Below are 15,276 nucleotides of genomic sequence, written 5' to 3'. Positions count from 1 at the left end.
CCCGCCCCGCCCTGCCCCGAAGCCCCTCCTCAGCCACCCCAACCTCAGTCTCTGCAGGACACACGTGTCAGCTTCTCCCAGACTTCAGACTGCCCTGGACGGAGGCCCTGACGTGGCCCCAGACAAGGCATGGCATGGCACCCTGTGGCCTGGGAGCTGTCTCTGGGGGAACCATCTAGCCCCAGCCACGCTTAAGATCACCCTGTGACATGGGACCAGGTCAAGGCTGTTTCTCTGACCCAGGACTCGGCAGACTTCACTGACGCCACGGGAAAATCAATCTCCAGGAGCTAATGGGTCCCCTGGCCCTGTGCTGCCATCAGGGAGAGTGGCGTCAGACCCCGTGACTGCCTCCCAGGCTCCGCGGAGGCCTGACATCACAGGGGTGCGGGACTGTGCAGACCCAGCAGGCCTGGCAGGGGTCAGCTGCACTCTCGAGGGGATCTTGGTGGCCCGCACATGCCCTCCCCACACAAGTGGCCCATTGTTCTGCTGGAGAGGGCAGCTGGGGCTGTGGAGTGTAGGAGCCGAGTCCATCTCCACTCAGTGGCCCACAGCAGGGTCAAGGCCATGTGTACGTGACGCCCCAGCTGCCCCGGCCTCACACCCTCCTGGCTGCGCTCCTCAATCCCATCGCACCTCAGAGGCCCCTGCACGGCTGACCTGTAGGACGTGCTCCTTGGCCCACTTCAGCTCTGGGCTTCAGGAGCACATCATGTCCAGTGAGACCCGACCACTCAGCACAACTGTCCAGCTGAGCCTCCGGACACTCAGGGCCAGACTCCTGTGGGTGGAGATGACCCAGCCCAGGGGACCTGGGACACCTGCCTTCCTCCCTATCACAGGTCTTTTCTGTGTCCCCACATCCCATCCCTGGAGCCCAGTACTGTCTGCTCCATCTGTGGGCTTCCAGGCGGAGCTCCCTCCTGGACTGAGCACGAGAGGGCAGCCAGCAGGTTCCTGGTCCACACTGGTGATGGGCAGTGAGAATGGCAGTTGGGAGCCCTAACTTGTCCTGGGCTGCACACCCACCCGCCAGACCCTGTCTGACCCAGCTTGACTCCTCCACTCCCCACCACTCAGTGCTTCCTGGTCTATACCAGGCCAGTCCTTTTCAGGAGGCCTTGGGGTTGGGGGACGTGCCAGCTGGGCCCCAGGAAAGGCCTGCTGTCCTGGGGTGAGAACTGCTGCTGGTTCTCAGGGTGGCACAAGGAGCCCTCCTGTCCCCAGCGCACCCAGGAGCCAGGGCTATGTGGTAGCAGCCGGGAGCCTGTCCGTGCAGCACAGGGCCTCCCTCCCCTGCCCTGCCCGCTGGGCTGTGTTGTCACATGCAGGAAGGGGACACTCCCCACAGCTCGCCCTGGACCTGCAGCCCTGGGAGCAGCATCTCTCCTGAAGGCCGTGGCCCTCTTTGGAGGCCCAGGGCCAAGTTGCCCATGTCCTAGCAGCAGCAGCATCTGGCTTTCTGCTGCCCACCGACCCGTAACAGCAAAGCCACACATCACTGCCGAGACCCCTGGCAGCAAGAGGAGGTGGCAGTGTGCTCTCCAGCGCGCCCGGTGCAGGCTCACACACGCACACGTACAGCCCCGAGCCTCACCAGCTGTTTCTCCATGTCCTCGTCCCGAGGAGAGCTGACGAAGATTGTATTCTGCATCAAACCCACGAAGCACCAGAAGGTGTCTGACTCGTCCTGGACCTCGGTCAGGAGGGGTGCCACCAGGTCCGACATGCCCTGGGAGTAGCCAATGGCCGGGTTGTACACAGCGTAGTTCAGCAGGATCCTCCTGGCGAGGCAGCAGAGGGCAGGGTGGGCATGACCCATGCTGCCCCCACCCTTACTGTTTCCTGCTGCCCAGGCTGGAGACCCTGCTGCACAGGCCTCCCCTTCACCTTGACCTCGGGAGGCAGTGTCTGGTGCAGGCCCTGGCAGCTCTGCGGCAACCTCAAGGGCTGAGCCTTGGACCACGACCAAACGGTCCTCGCTTTGCAAGAGGTAATGGCCTGAGTGAGCTGCTCACCAGGCCCAGAGCCCAGAGCAGGGGGTGAGGAAGAATGTGGGTCTGATTTCCCTAATGCTTGAGTGCCTGTGACCAAAGGTGGGCTGGCAGACACGTTTTTATGGGCTGTTAATTGTGTGCAATTATTTGCCAGGCTGCAGCAGAATGTCCAAGATGCCAGCCTCTGGCTCTGTGTAGCTTTATCACAGGAGGACCACCCATCAGGAGGTGGAGGGGACGTGGGGAAAAGCCTGTCTGTGGTGGGCGGGTGGGAGCCAGGCATGAGCAGGTTTGGGGGTGCCCAGGGATTGGAGGCTCTGCTGGCACCCTGAGTGGATCCTGGGCTTCCTTGGGATGCTGTGGCTGTGGGTTTCCTGCTGAAGCAGCCCATGAATCTTTTGCTTGGGACCTTGACTTCATGAACCCTACAGAAAGCCTCCTCTGGTCGTGTCCCCTGTTCAGAGATCAGCTGAGGCTCAGAGAACAGGGGGGGCCACCATTTGCAGATAAGGGAGGGCTGGACGGGGCCTTGGCCTGCCCAGGAGCCAGGTACCTCATGCTCTCCACGTTCGGATTGTCTTCCCCACGGAAGAACTCGTTGCTCCGATCTGTCCGAACCACGTCTTTGTCCACGGTGAACTGCACGTTACGCCAGAATGCTCCCCGCTCCTCAGGAGTCATGGAGAGCCTGGGGCAGGGGTGAGTAGTAGATGGGGTCCAGCAGCCCATGTGCCCCAGTCAGGCCTCCCCTCCATCCTGCTGCAGGGAGGGCTGGGTTGCTTTGGGCAGTAAACCCTGTAGCTCCGGCAGTCATGGGTGGTGGCACGTCCAAAGCTTTCCCCTTGGTGGGTTCTAGCCCCCAGAGGGAGCTGAGCACAACCCACAGGGAACAGGGCTTCGCCCAGGCCCAGCCCCACAGGGGAGCTGACAGCAGTCCCAGGGGCAACAGAGCCCAAGCTCTGGCTTTGTTCCCTGCAGGCGCTGCTCCAACCAGCCAGTAGCTGGGGTCACCAGCACCCATTCAGACTGTTGAAGGAGAGGTGGGACATCTTGACCTGAGAGCTCACGTCTGCACTTCCCACCAGGTCCTCAGCTTGGGAGACCCATGTTTGAAAGGAGGCACACTGTGCCTGCCTAATGGCACCTCAACTGCCTCCAAAGGACATGGGCCGGGCAGCAGTCACCTCTTCTGCTGGATTTCCAGGTATTCCTTCCTCTTCTGCACCCGCAGCGCCTCCCGCTCCTCCGACGTGGACTCGTGGCTGTAATAGCGCAGCAGGAAGGGCCAGACCTCCCCGCGGATTGACACATCAATGCCGCCGAAGAAAATGGCCTGGAGGAAGCGGCCAAAGTTGGGGGGGGGGCGTGCAAGAGGGCAGCTCAAAGAACCCCAAATCCCCAGGGAAGGGTGTTCTGGTGGCTCCCCGGCAATTTGCACATGTTCACCAGGGGACAGCGCGGGCCCTGCGTTCCCATACAGGACACAAACCCGCTCATTTCAATGTCAATGCCCCCCCGGGGCGCGCTCCGATTGACGTGCGGTTCTCACGTCGCGGCCTAATCCCCGGGTTTGGAAAGGCCGCCTTTCAGCGCGCGGCCCTCTGTGCAGGCTGACACGGATCCCGGCCGCTCGGATTGTTCCTGCGCCTCGGCTTTGATCGCTTGGCCGCGCACTGGCCGCGAACCTCGCTCGGGGCGGACCCGGAGGCGCGCCCGCCCTCCGGCGCCGCCGCGCTCACCGGCGCTGGCCCGTCCCCGCGCCGCCCTCACCTGGCGCAGCTTGTACATCTCCTCCACCTGGCCCAGCTCGTTTAGGTGCTGCAGCCAGGCGGGCACGTCCAGCCGGCGGTACAGGCTCTCCTCGGGGTGCGCCTCGCAGGACGGCAGCTTGGGCCGCCGGATGGAGAACTGCACGCACGTCCTCTCGCTGGCGACCTGCTGGACGGGAGGGAAACTGGGCAAAGATAAGGGTCTCCAGGCGGCTTTGGAGGCCAGCGAGGCGGTTCCCAGGATTTAAAAGGCTCTCTGTTCTGGGCGAGGGGGAGCGCTGCCCGGCACACAGGCCCCTAAATGGCAAGTGTAATTAGACGCGATTAAAATGGAAATACCTTCGCCCTGCACCCGGTCCCTGTGCTGCCCCCGGCTCCCTGCGACCCCACCGCCGAGAGCGGAATGAATGCGCGGCCGCCTCGCTCCCCTCCGCGGAGGCCGCGATAAATCACATGTGATTGGCCACATACAAAGGCCGCGCTGTTCCGCGCGGGGCCGGCCTGTCGGACCGTCTCAGCGCAGCCAGGAATCCAGGCGAAACTGCAGCTGACATTTAATTCAGAAATCAAAGGTTGTTCAATGCGGGGGAAACCGCCCAGCGCCGGCCTCGGAGCCAGCGGGAGGCTCTGTGGGAAGGAGGCTCTAGAGTCAGCCCCGTTTCTAATAAGCACATGCGGTACCTTAAACAGATAATTAAAGGGCTCTCATTACAGTCGTATGTAGATGGAGCAAAATATGGCAGGCGTCTTGTCAAAACATGATGTCTCAAGTGCAGAGCGCTGACTTTCAAAAAGCCTGGGCACTGACTGCTTCAAGCCCCAAGTGCAGTGCTGTCACCAGCCAGCCACCACAGCCGGCCCCCAAGGCCACAGGGGCCACACCCTGGGAGTCCGAGGGAGGGCCGCAGATCCAACCAGGGGCCCAGCAGCAGGGTGCACTGGGGAAGGTCTGGGCCCTCGGGAGGGCAGGGAGGGTCCAGTGGTGGCCCCTAGCGTGTGGGGCCTGTGGGGCAGGCTGGCGGGCTACCTGGTCCTCGAGGTGGGACTCGGTGCAGAACTTCCACTGCTGGAACACCTCGCACAGCTTGTCCAGGCCACCGTGGTGGAAGTGCAGCACCTTGTACTGGCTCTCTCGGCTGGCCACGACCAGCTGGCCACTGGTGCAGGCCTCGTCACTGAAGGGACATGGGGCGGGGATAGAAAGCCCGATGAATATGCAAACGCTGGTTTTCATTTCCGAGTATAATCAGGCAGTCGCTGGAGTCCTGCGGCAGGTGGAGGGCAGCAGCCACACCCAGCAAACCCAGGAACCTGGGCCCCCCCCAAGGCAGAACAGCCCCTCCTGGGCAGCCTGCTCGAAGGGTGTCCTGCCTGGCCACATGGTCCCGTCTGTCCAGGGGCCTGGGGGTGGACACCGGTGGAGCCTGCTGGGGGACACTGAGAGGCTTCCTCTGGGGGAACCCCAGACACTGGCCACACCCATCAGTGTCCCAGCTCACCTGGCCACCCTCAGATAAAGGCTGGGGCACGCCCTGGTTGCAGGGCCCTCGGGGACAAGCGTGCTCCTCTCTGCACAGCCTCTCATTGGTGCTGCGGGGCAGCCGTAGGGGCTGCAGGCAGGCGGCCAGGGACCCTCGGGCCCACCAGAAGGAAAGGGCAGCTCTGTCAAGAAGGCTGCATCCCCCACGCTGCCCTTGAGGCAGAGCCAGGTGGAGAGGACAGTGACGGCCACTCTGCACAGCGCCTTTGCTTGGTCTCTTCTCTAGGCCAGAGTCTGAGTGACGGCTACCTTCCCCCTCCCCAAGGGCAGAGTTAGCCAGGGCCAGAAGGGCTGGGACAGCCCAGCCCCCAGGAGGCGTCCAACGGGTCCTCACCTGAAGAAAAGCCGCAGGGAGCGCATGTGGCCCAGGTCCACGCGGAACACGCCGCAGATCTGCTCCGGGGCACAGCCCCGCTGAGCCTCGTCCCAGCGCGAGGTCTGTAGGAGGCCATTGCTGTCCAGGAAGCGCAGGGTGGTGTCCGAGCTGGAGGGGGAGCTGGCAGAGCAGGCCACGTGAGGGCCAGGGCGCAGGGGTGTGGGGAGACCACCATGTGCTCTGGGCCTCGACACAGACACAACCCAGCCTGCCCCGCTGGGGCAGACAGCTGTCAGAGCTAGTGAGTGAGTCCTGCTCTGGTCACGCACACCTGCGCTTTAATCAGGGTGGGAAAAGGTCTTCATGATCAGACCCTGCTCCACTTCAACAGTGGTTACAATGACAGACAAGGCCACCATGACTGGAGTTAGGATCCTTGCTGTGTGACCTCGTGCACGTTACCAGGCTTCTCTGAGCCTTGGCTTCCACACTTGCAAAGTGAGGACAGTTACCAGGCTCTGTGTGGAATAAGCAACTGTAAAGTGCTCAGCACAGGCCTCGTCCTCGCACTTAAGAAGAGTAGCTGTTTGGCAACATCTTTAGGCAGAGTGGGGCTTCCACATGGGTTTCAAGTGGCTATATTTCCGAATAAGCACAGATTGGCAAGAAATCACTTCTGTTATTAACACCACTAATACAGCAAGCATTATTAAACTCCTGTATGGCCTGGGCCTGGGCTAACCCCTTCTCATGTGCTTTTATTGCCTACAATTCTCACCATCAGCCTATGAAACTGAGCAATGCTATTACCCCATGGTACAGAAGAGGAAACTAAGGCCCAGAGAGGACAGCAACTCGCCCAAAGCTGCACAGCCAGCGAGTGGTGGGGCTGAGATCAGCTTCATGGCTCAGTTCTCAGGGCCCATTTCACAGCTGCTAAGTCTGCGGCCCAGCAGCCCAGCTCCTCTGTTCTAGGTACCCTTGCCAGTGGTTATCACGTGAATTCAGCCATACCACGGTCACATCCTGCCTCCTGAGACCTCAGCATCACCAGCCAATGCCTGCTCAAATGCGACCTGAGCCAAGGGAGAGTGGGTCTGGGTCCCAGGCTCTGCCCCACACTGGTAGGGCAGCAGCCCGGGCCTGCTGTCCTGCTGGAGCCCAGGACACAGTGGGACTGAGGTGCCTGGTCCACGCCCTCCTCTCCAGCCTCCCTCGGAGAGGGGCCTTTGGGCCCTTGGCTGCCTCCAGAACAGCACCAGGCGCTGTCCCTTCCCTGTGGGCAGCAGTGAGGGAGTGTCCTCCACCTCAGGCGCGGGGGCTTCCTCCTGGGCCTGGAGGTCACAGGCGCAGGTACAGCCTATCGCAGATGGCGGGGTCGGCAGCAGCCTGAACCACCTCGGGCACAGGCCACGAGGCCCCAAGGGCTGAGGCATTGGCCTGTCCTCCCCAGTGGACCCTGACGCGGGTCGCAATGTGAAGTCATTATGCTCAGAACAAGGCGGGGTCGGAGGACAGAGCCGGCCCCCCACCAGGGCCCGCATGCGGCCTTCCTAAGCTGCTTAGGGAACAAGGAGGCTGGTGGCCAGAGCTGGTGCTCAGAGAGCGTCCAGCGGCCCCAGCCCCCCCCCCTCACCACCACCCAAACACACCATCCGACCCCCCCCAGGTCTGCACGCCCCTCTCCTCTCTGCACACTGTCCTGCTGCCCTGCCCTGCTGGTCCCCCAGGGAGAGCACGATTCCCAACCAGAAGAGAGCCCCAGAGGGGCCACCCCACCTCCCCGCAGCTGCCTCAGGCAGAAGTCTGCCTAAACCCGTCACAACTCCTGAGGGGGAGACTGTTTGCATCAATTAATGGACCGATTCATTAAGTCAAGACACTGTGCTTGGGACCTACAGCTGGGGGCCAGGGGCTCAACTGGAGCAAAGTTGACAGAAGCCTTAGTTCCCTGGGACCTGGGACCTGTGTTGGCAGATGCCACCTTGCTCAGCATCCACGAGCAGCCTGTCCCCCCCCACCCCGTGGGCTGCATGGGCTGGGGGCGGCCACCCCAGCTCCCAGCAGAGGCTCGACACAGAACCTACGTCATTTAATACTCAGACCTGAGTGAAAACAGAAAATGTCTGGGAACTCAGAAGTCATTGGGAAAAAAAGCTTTAAAGGAAATAAAACCTGGGATGGAAATATGTTCAGTTTTTTATGATCTTTCTACATATGTGAAGCAATTTAGTTTTAGGAATATTCATATGTGCTGCATATCATTTGGCTTGTTCATAAAATCATTACGTGTGACGCACTAAAATTAAAAGGACGGTTTATTCAGCAATTCCTCCCAGGCTGCTCTGAAGGGCAGAGGGAGGAGAGGGGAAGTGAGTGCAGACTCAGCACCTCCACCACAGAGGGGAGGCCCCGGAGCACCTCCCGGGGTGAAGGGCCGGGGATCTTGCTCACAGTAGGACCAGGCAGTGCACATAGGCTCGCGTCTGCAGCTGGCTACCAAGAGTGGCACCTGTCACCCCTGGATTCGGTCAGGTCCTGCTCCTTGAGAGAGAACGTGGCAGAAGGGTTGCTATGTAGGTCCCAGAGCCCAGGCTTGGAAAGGCCTGGCAGCTACTGCAGGGCCCCCTCACCCAGCCAGGCACAAAGCGAGAGCCCAGGAGCAGAACCCACTCGCTGACAGGCAGGCCCCTGCCAGCAGAGCCCCGACAGCCGCAGCTCCTGGGGCTACCCCCTAGGAGCCCAGCACATGGCCAGTCTGAGGCTGGCCCACCTCGAAGAGCTGTGGGCAAAGCCAGGGTGACTGGGGGCATTTGTTATGCAGCAATAGGTGACTGACACATACAGGAAGTGTCTGTTTCCAGAAAAAGCCTCTAGACCTACAGCGGTGGCTCTCGAGGTCAGAGGCGCCAGGGACGGGTGTTAACGTGATTTAAATATCCAAACCTCTATGCGTGCTCTTGCTTTCCTTCCATCCTGAGGCTTGGAGTTGAATGAAAGAGAAGCCCCTGGCCCCCAGCTGTAGGTCCCAAGCACAGTGTCTTGACTTAATGAATCGGTCCATTAATTGATGCAAACAGTCTCCCCCTCAGGAGTTGTGACGGGTTTAGGCAGACTTCTGCCTGAGGCAGCTGCGGGGAGGTGGGGTGGCCCCTCTGGGGCTCTCTTCTGGTTGGGAATCGTGCTCTTCCTGGGGGACCAGCAGGGCCGGCCGCCAGGACTAGCCTGGCTGTCCTCCATCTGGCTCAAGGGAACCCTGGCCTGGCCTGCGGGTGAGCAGGACACAGGGTGCTGGGAGGGTGCAGGCCCTGGAGGAGCATTTGATGTGATGGAGAGAAGGGTGGGACACGGAGCCTGGGAATGATGCCACCCTTTGGTGGCCCCTCATAAGTGTCAAAACCTAGAATCATCCAAGATGTCCTTTGAAACGTGAACTCATGCAAATATAAATAAAGGACACTGTGTCCAGACAAGAGTCACCGCCCAAAGAAGTAAGCTGTCGAGCCACGAGAACACAGGGGACACGCTTGGATTCCTGTCACCAAGTCCAACCTGGGTGGCAGGGCTCAGGGGAAGGCGTGCAGGGCGTGACACGGGATTCAGGGCGATAAGGTGGGCTGCCTGTGCCACCTGCCGTGGGTACATGACCCTCCAGTGTGAACCTGGACTCGGGGTGACGATGACGGGCCAGCACAACTCACTGTACCAAAAGTGCCACTCTGGTGGGGCATTATGCCGGGTAGACTGAGCGTGCGTGGGCCCGGGGCCCAAGCGGGTCTCCACTGTCCAGCCAACTTTGCCGTGAACCTGACACTGCTCTACAAGACAGTCCACCACTAAACACAGCCACGGGGAGAGTCGAAGGCCACAGGACCTCAGAACACACGCGGGGTGTGACCAAGATGAGCCGTGAACACAAGAGCCGTCATCAGAAAGCAGCAGAGGAGAGGCGGCCAAGGAGAGGAGAAGAGCTTCCCAGAGCGCAGACAGTAAAGCGCCCACGTCTGTGGCAAGGGGGGACCCATCGCAGCGGGACACGACACCACCAGGGAGGCTTTGAGGTCAGCAGCCGCTCTGAGACCACAGACTCTGTGCAGCGAGGACTGGGGGGTCAGCCTTCCACAACGGCAAACTGGCCCGGTCCTCGGAACGGCAATTTGGAAATCGGATGCAAAAGGCTTAAAAACATTCATGCATTTTATTTATTTTACACAAATGGAGCACAACTTTTCATTTCTCTGGCTGTACATGAGGTGGAGTCACACCACTGTGCAATCAGACCATTCATTCATGCATTTTACCACTTGACTTCCTTAAAAAAAAAAACCACTGCATTTTAATTATACAGAATAGTGGATTGCATTGTGTTGACCCTTTAATTTCTAGGAGTAAATCCAAAGAAAAGAGTGAAAGATGCCCACAAAAAATACATGAATCGACACAGAAAAAGCAACAGATAAAGACCCAATGCTCAATCATGATAAAAGCTAGGAGTCACAGAGACCCTCCCCAACTTAATAAAGGACACCCACAGACTCCGCTGCTAACGTCACTCTTGGTGGTGGAGGCCTGAGTTGCTCCCCGACCAGGGATGAGCTAACCATGCCTGCTGTCACCGCCTCTCGTTGGTGCTGCGGGCAGGACAGGAAAAGGAAGGAGAGTCACAGGGATTGGAAGAGGAGGTCAGCTCTCTCTTTTCAGATATGACTGTTTTAAGTTAAAAAAATCCCAGGGGAGGGCTGGTCTGGGGCTCAGTGTGGAGCACTCGCCTCGCATGCGTGAGGCACTGGATTCGATCCTCAGCACCACATAAAAATAAATAAACAAAATAAAGGCATTGTGTCCACCATATTATATCTATCTATCTATCTATCTATCTATCTATCTATCTATCTATATATATATATATCTCCCAGGGGGATCATGAAACAACTTTTAGAATCAATGAATGAATCTGGTAAAATTATAGCTGAATGTTTTTAATACAGAAAAAAATTAGTTGTAAAATTGTTAAATTACCAATACACAACTAGAAAAATAAAATAAATACAAAACATTCAAATTATAGTAGGGAAAAAAACACACGAAATATTTAGAAACAAGTTTAACAAAAGATATTCAAAGCTAGGCCCAGTATCGCACACCTGTAACACCAGCAATCTGGGAGGCTGAGGCAGGAGGATTGAAAGTTTGAGGCCAGCCTGGGCAACTTATCAAGACCCTCTCTTAAAATAAAAAATAAAAAGGGCTGGGGATATAATTCAAGGTAAAGCACCCCCGGGTTCGATCCCTAAAGACCACCACACTGAAAACCCAGATGGCTAAGAGGAACGGGAGAAGACTTGATAAATGGAGAGGTGCACCATGCCCATGGATGGGGCAGTCACCACCGTGAAGACGGCAGTCTTGGGGCTGGGGTTGTAGTAAGGGGTGGAGCGCTTGCCTGGCATGTGTGAGGCACTGGGTTCGATTCTCAGCACCACATGTAAATAAATAAAAACAAAAGTCCATTGGCAAGTTAAAAAAAAGAGATGGCGATCTTGCCCAAATTCCAGCAGGAAATTTTTGGTAGAAATCGGCAAACTGACTCCAAAATTTTCAAGGAAACACAGAAGACCCAGCAGAGTCACATCAAGTATAAAGATGAAGCATGAAGTTGCAGGGCTTCCCTGATTTTTTTTTTTTTTTTTTGATATTTATTTTTCAGTTCTGGGCAGACACAACATCTTTGTTTGTATGTGGTGCTGAGGATCGAACCCGCGCTACCGCTTGAGCCACATCCCTGATTTTGAGACTTATGAAGCCATAACAATCGAGAGAGTCCAGCAGGGGTGAAAAGGTAAATATGGTGAGACAACCAGTGAAACAGAGCAGAGTCCGGGAACAGACGGTTGACAGGGAGAGAAGGCGACTGAATGGAGGAGAAGCTTTTCGGTAAGTGGTGCTGGGTCAACTGGCGTCTGTGAAAAAGTCAGTGTCAGCGCTTTCCTGTGCCACACTCAAAAAAGAACTCAAAATGCACCCGACATAGACGAAACCTAGAGCTAGAAAGCTTCTAGAAAAATCCGTAAGAGAAAAAGGGTAAGACCTGCAAGAGAGCCAGGCTTCTCACACAGAACACAAAATCCACAGACCATAAAAGAAATGATAAGTTAGAGGAAGAACAATTTCTCTTCAAAATACTCTATTAAAGGCAACAAAACTTGGGTCAGAGCCTCGAAGCGAATGTTCCGCGTGTTTGTCCAGTAAAGGCCTTTTGTCCAGAGTCTGTACAAGGATCTCCTCCTATGCAGACACGCCACGTGCGCTGCTAAGTGCTTCTCAGATGTGACACCAAACGTGGACACAAAAGGGAAGGAAAGATAAGCGGAGGTTAATTAAAACGAGAAACTGCTTTTAGAGACATTTTAGAAAGTAAAAAGATCACACACTGGGAGCATACATTTGCAAAATATATGTCTGGGAAAGGACTGTGCCCGGAATAAACCAGGAATGCTCAAAACTCAGCCCCAAGGAAATGAACAAACAATTTTAAAATGAGCAGAAGGTTTGAAAAGACGCTGCGCGGAAGACGTCCCCGAGGGCAAGCAGATGAAAAGGTGCTCGCCTCAAACCCAACGCAGCCCTTGGCACACGCGAGCCTGGCACTCACTGGAAAGCAGAAGGACCAGGTCACGGGAACAACTGGCCGGCCGGCCGGGGTGCAGAGCCGCTGGGGGGCTTGTGCGCTGTTGGCGGGATGTAAAGGGAGGGGCCACTTTGGGGCCACAAGCTTTCTAGCTCTAGGTTTCGTCTATGTCAGGTGCATTTTGAGTTCTTTTTTGAGTGTGGCACAGGAAAGCGCTGACACTGACTTTTTCACAGACGCCAGTTGACCCAGCACCACTTACCGAAAAAAGAGTGTGCAGTGTCTCAAAAGTCACGTGCACCCTGACCGCAGGACACAGCACCTTCTCCTGCCACTTACCCAACATGCGAGAAAAACACTCACCCAGAAACCTGCGTGTGACTGTTACAGCAGCCTGTCCACAACGCAAAGGCAAGAAACAGTGCAGACGCCTCCCGGCTGGTAAACGGGTCAAGAGACGGTGGGTTGCAGGACACAGAGTCTCCCCAGCCAGGAAAGGCAGGAACGGGGGCTCACGGGACCACGGCACAAATCTCAATAGTGCAAGGAGCCAGACACCAACGCCCAGTCACGACATCATGGCTGGGGCTCAGGGAGGGGCCAGGACCCTGCACCCAGTGGGAGGGACCAGGTAGGGCTGGGCAGCTGGCGAACTCCGGGCCCTGGGCTCCACCCCTGGCACTGAGAGAACTAGAATACCAAGACGGTCACGCCAGGTGTCGGAGAGGACGGAGGAACCAGAACTCTCGCAGGCTGCTGGGGGGCGGTCACAGGGCACACCACTGTGGGAAACAAGCGTCTGGCACTTGCTTCAAAATCAAGCATACGCCAACTGCGAACCCCAGCCCCTCCACGCCCAGGTGTTCACCAGGAGAAATGCGAAATGGCCACATGCAGAGGCTCACCCTCAACTGTTCACGGCAGCTTTATCTGTAAGAGCCAAGGAGCAAGGACCACCCAGGACTGACCAACACCGAAGGCCGAAATGAAATGCTGTAGAGAGGAGACGGCTCTGTGATCAGGGGGGACTACCCGACTGGCAGATGCGCTCAACCCCCACACGCTGCAAAACTGCTACCCGGAGGGACCGAGCCAACCCCTCCTCGCGAGAAGCAGGAACCGTGTGACTCCAGCTGTCCAAGTCCAGGAAAGGCTGACCCGGTACTGTGGCACCCCTTCACCTGTCCACAGAACTCCTTCCACATTGTAAAATGCAAACACTGTTACATCTACAGAAAGATTCCCCACGCTGCACCCAGCCCCCACCTTCTGCTGTCTGCGTCACCCACCTGGCTGGTCCAGGTGCCTCCCGGTGGCACTGAGCAATGCTTATCTTTGTCTGGCTTATTCCCTCAGCACAATGTCCTTGGGTTTTGCCCATGTTGTAGCAGGTGTCAGAGTGTCCTTCCTTTTGAAGGCTAAATGATATTCCACCCTACGGACATGCGTAGTTTGTTTATCTATTCATCTGTCAGGTGCGTCCACATTTGGTGTGGCCAAGCTGCTGTCAACGAAGGTACACAGATCCCTCTCCTGTCTCTGCTGTTGATCCTTCTGGGTGTATGCCCACAAGGGGGATCCGTGGCTCACGTGAGAACTGTGCTGCAGCCTTTCGAAGATCAGCCACGTACCCCCCAGGTGCACCCTGCCCAGTTCCACCAGCACACATGGGGTCCCGGGTCCCCCACCTGCTCACCAACACTGCCACTTTGTTTTGCCTGCTGTTTTGGCAGAGGTGGCCCGTCACTGCAGGCCAGCTGGGCGTTCCCTGAGGGTCAGCAGTACAGTGGACAGTAGGTGGACCTTCTTTAGAGAGAGGTTTGTTCAAGTCTTCTTTCCATTGTAAAGTGGGCTTTTTTTGGTGACTTTTAGAGGTCTCTGCAGATCCTGGGCATCACCCCTCGCTAGACAGGATTTGCAGATGTGTTCCAGCAGCTGGGTTGCCTTCGACCTCTGCCCAGAGTCGGACCCAGCAGCTTTGTAAACGCTCCTTTGGTGCCATAAACCTTTGGTGTCATATCTAAGAATTGCTGCCAAGTTTCAGCTGGATCATCCTGGGGCAGCGGCAGGGACAAGGGACAGACCACACAGGTGTGGACAGAAACCCAGGGTGATGGACATGTCCACTGCTCGACGGTAGTGATGGGTCACAGTTACAGAGGTCAGCACTGACCCAGCCGTCGGCTCGGTCATACACTTGACGATCAAACGTCAATGAAGTTTTAAGACACCCACCAATATTCCCCCCCCCCCAGGTATCGCTGCTGAACTTCCAACAGTGGGAAATGTGTTCATGTGCCCCGAGACAGCCAGCCAACGCCCAGCGTCACGCCACTACCAAACACTTCATAAGAGTACTTAATGACCCAAGAAAACGCTCACATTTTAGGCAGAAAACGAGCTGTTAAACTATCTGAAATATGATGTCAATGTGGTTTTCCATAAAACGTATTTGTAGGTATTTTATATCTACATGAACACAGAAGTACAAAATGATTCTAAAACTGTGGAAATGGTCACCTCTGGATGTCACAGTCACAGTTTACTTTCACACTGTTCTTCATTTTTTTCAAGTTTTCCGAAAGGAATAATGAATCATTTTGATAATCAGAAATAATAAGCAAATCTCCTGTATGCTCGTTTTTCTTTAAACCAGAAGTGTGGAGTCAGTATTTCTGTTCCTTTTTTTGGTAGTACTGGGGATTAAACCCTTGCTGGGATTTCCACCACACCCAGTTTATCTTCTTTTTAAAAAATGCAGCCTTGTTTATACGACCTTCTTACTTTTTATTTTGAGACAAAGCCTTGCCAAGTTGCCTACACGGGTCTCCAACTTGCAATCCTTCTGCCTGAGCCTCTGGCGTCAGGAGTGCCCCCCCACACTACTGTTCTTTTTATATTACAAGATCAATGGGATGATTTAGAAGAGAAAAAAAAGAAATAGCGCACAGGCTGAGCGGTCACCATCTTCACTGTCATTCCCTGGGAGACAGGACCCCCCCCCAGTCCACCCAGGGGCAACA

General features: G+C 56.5%; 1 protein-coding gene across 6 annotated transcripts in view; it reads right to left on the bottom strand.

Moving 5' to 3' along the window:
• Positions 1-15,276, bottom strand: part of Tbc1d16 (TBC1 domain family member 16) — a 78,059-nt gene that overhangs the window by 6,081 nt on the left and 56,702 nt on the right. For 3 of the 6 annotated variants that reach the window (XM_048797562.1, XM_048797563.1, XM_048797565.1), the window contains 6 exons: positions 5,644-5,805; positions 4,797-4,944; positions 3,771-3,954; positions 3,185-3,333; positions 2,554-2,688; positions 1,601-1,787 (listed from right to left, as the gene is read on the bottom strand). In XM_048797562.1, the coding sequence (XP_048653519.1) occupies positions 1,601-1,787; positions 2,554-2,688; positions 3,185-3,333; positions 3,771-3,954; positions 4,797-4,944; positions 5,644-5,805 (965 nt within the window). The remainder of the gene's footprint in view (positions 1-1,600; positions 1,788-2,553; positions 2,689-3,184; positions 3,334-3,770; positions 3,955-4,796; positions 4,945-5,643; positions 5,806-15,276) is intronic. The other 3 variants (XM_048797555.1, XM_015504094.2, XM_048797558.1) reach the window with 3 other exon arrangements.

Source organism: Marmota marmota, unplaced genomic scaffold (assembly GCF_001458135.2).
Source record: "Marmota marmota marmota unplaced genomic scaffold, marMar, whole genome shotgun sequence".
In the NCBI taxonomy this organism is placed as follows: Eukaryota; Metazoa; Chordata; class Mammalia; order Rodentia; family Sciuridae; genus Marmota; species Marmota marmota.
This window is presented reverse-complemented; position numbering and strand designations above follow the sequence as displayed.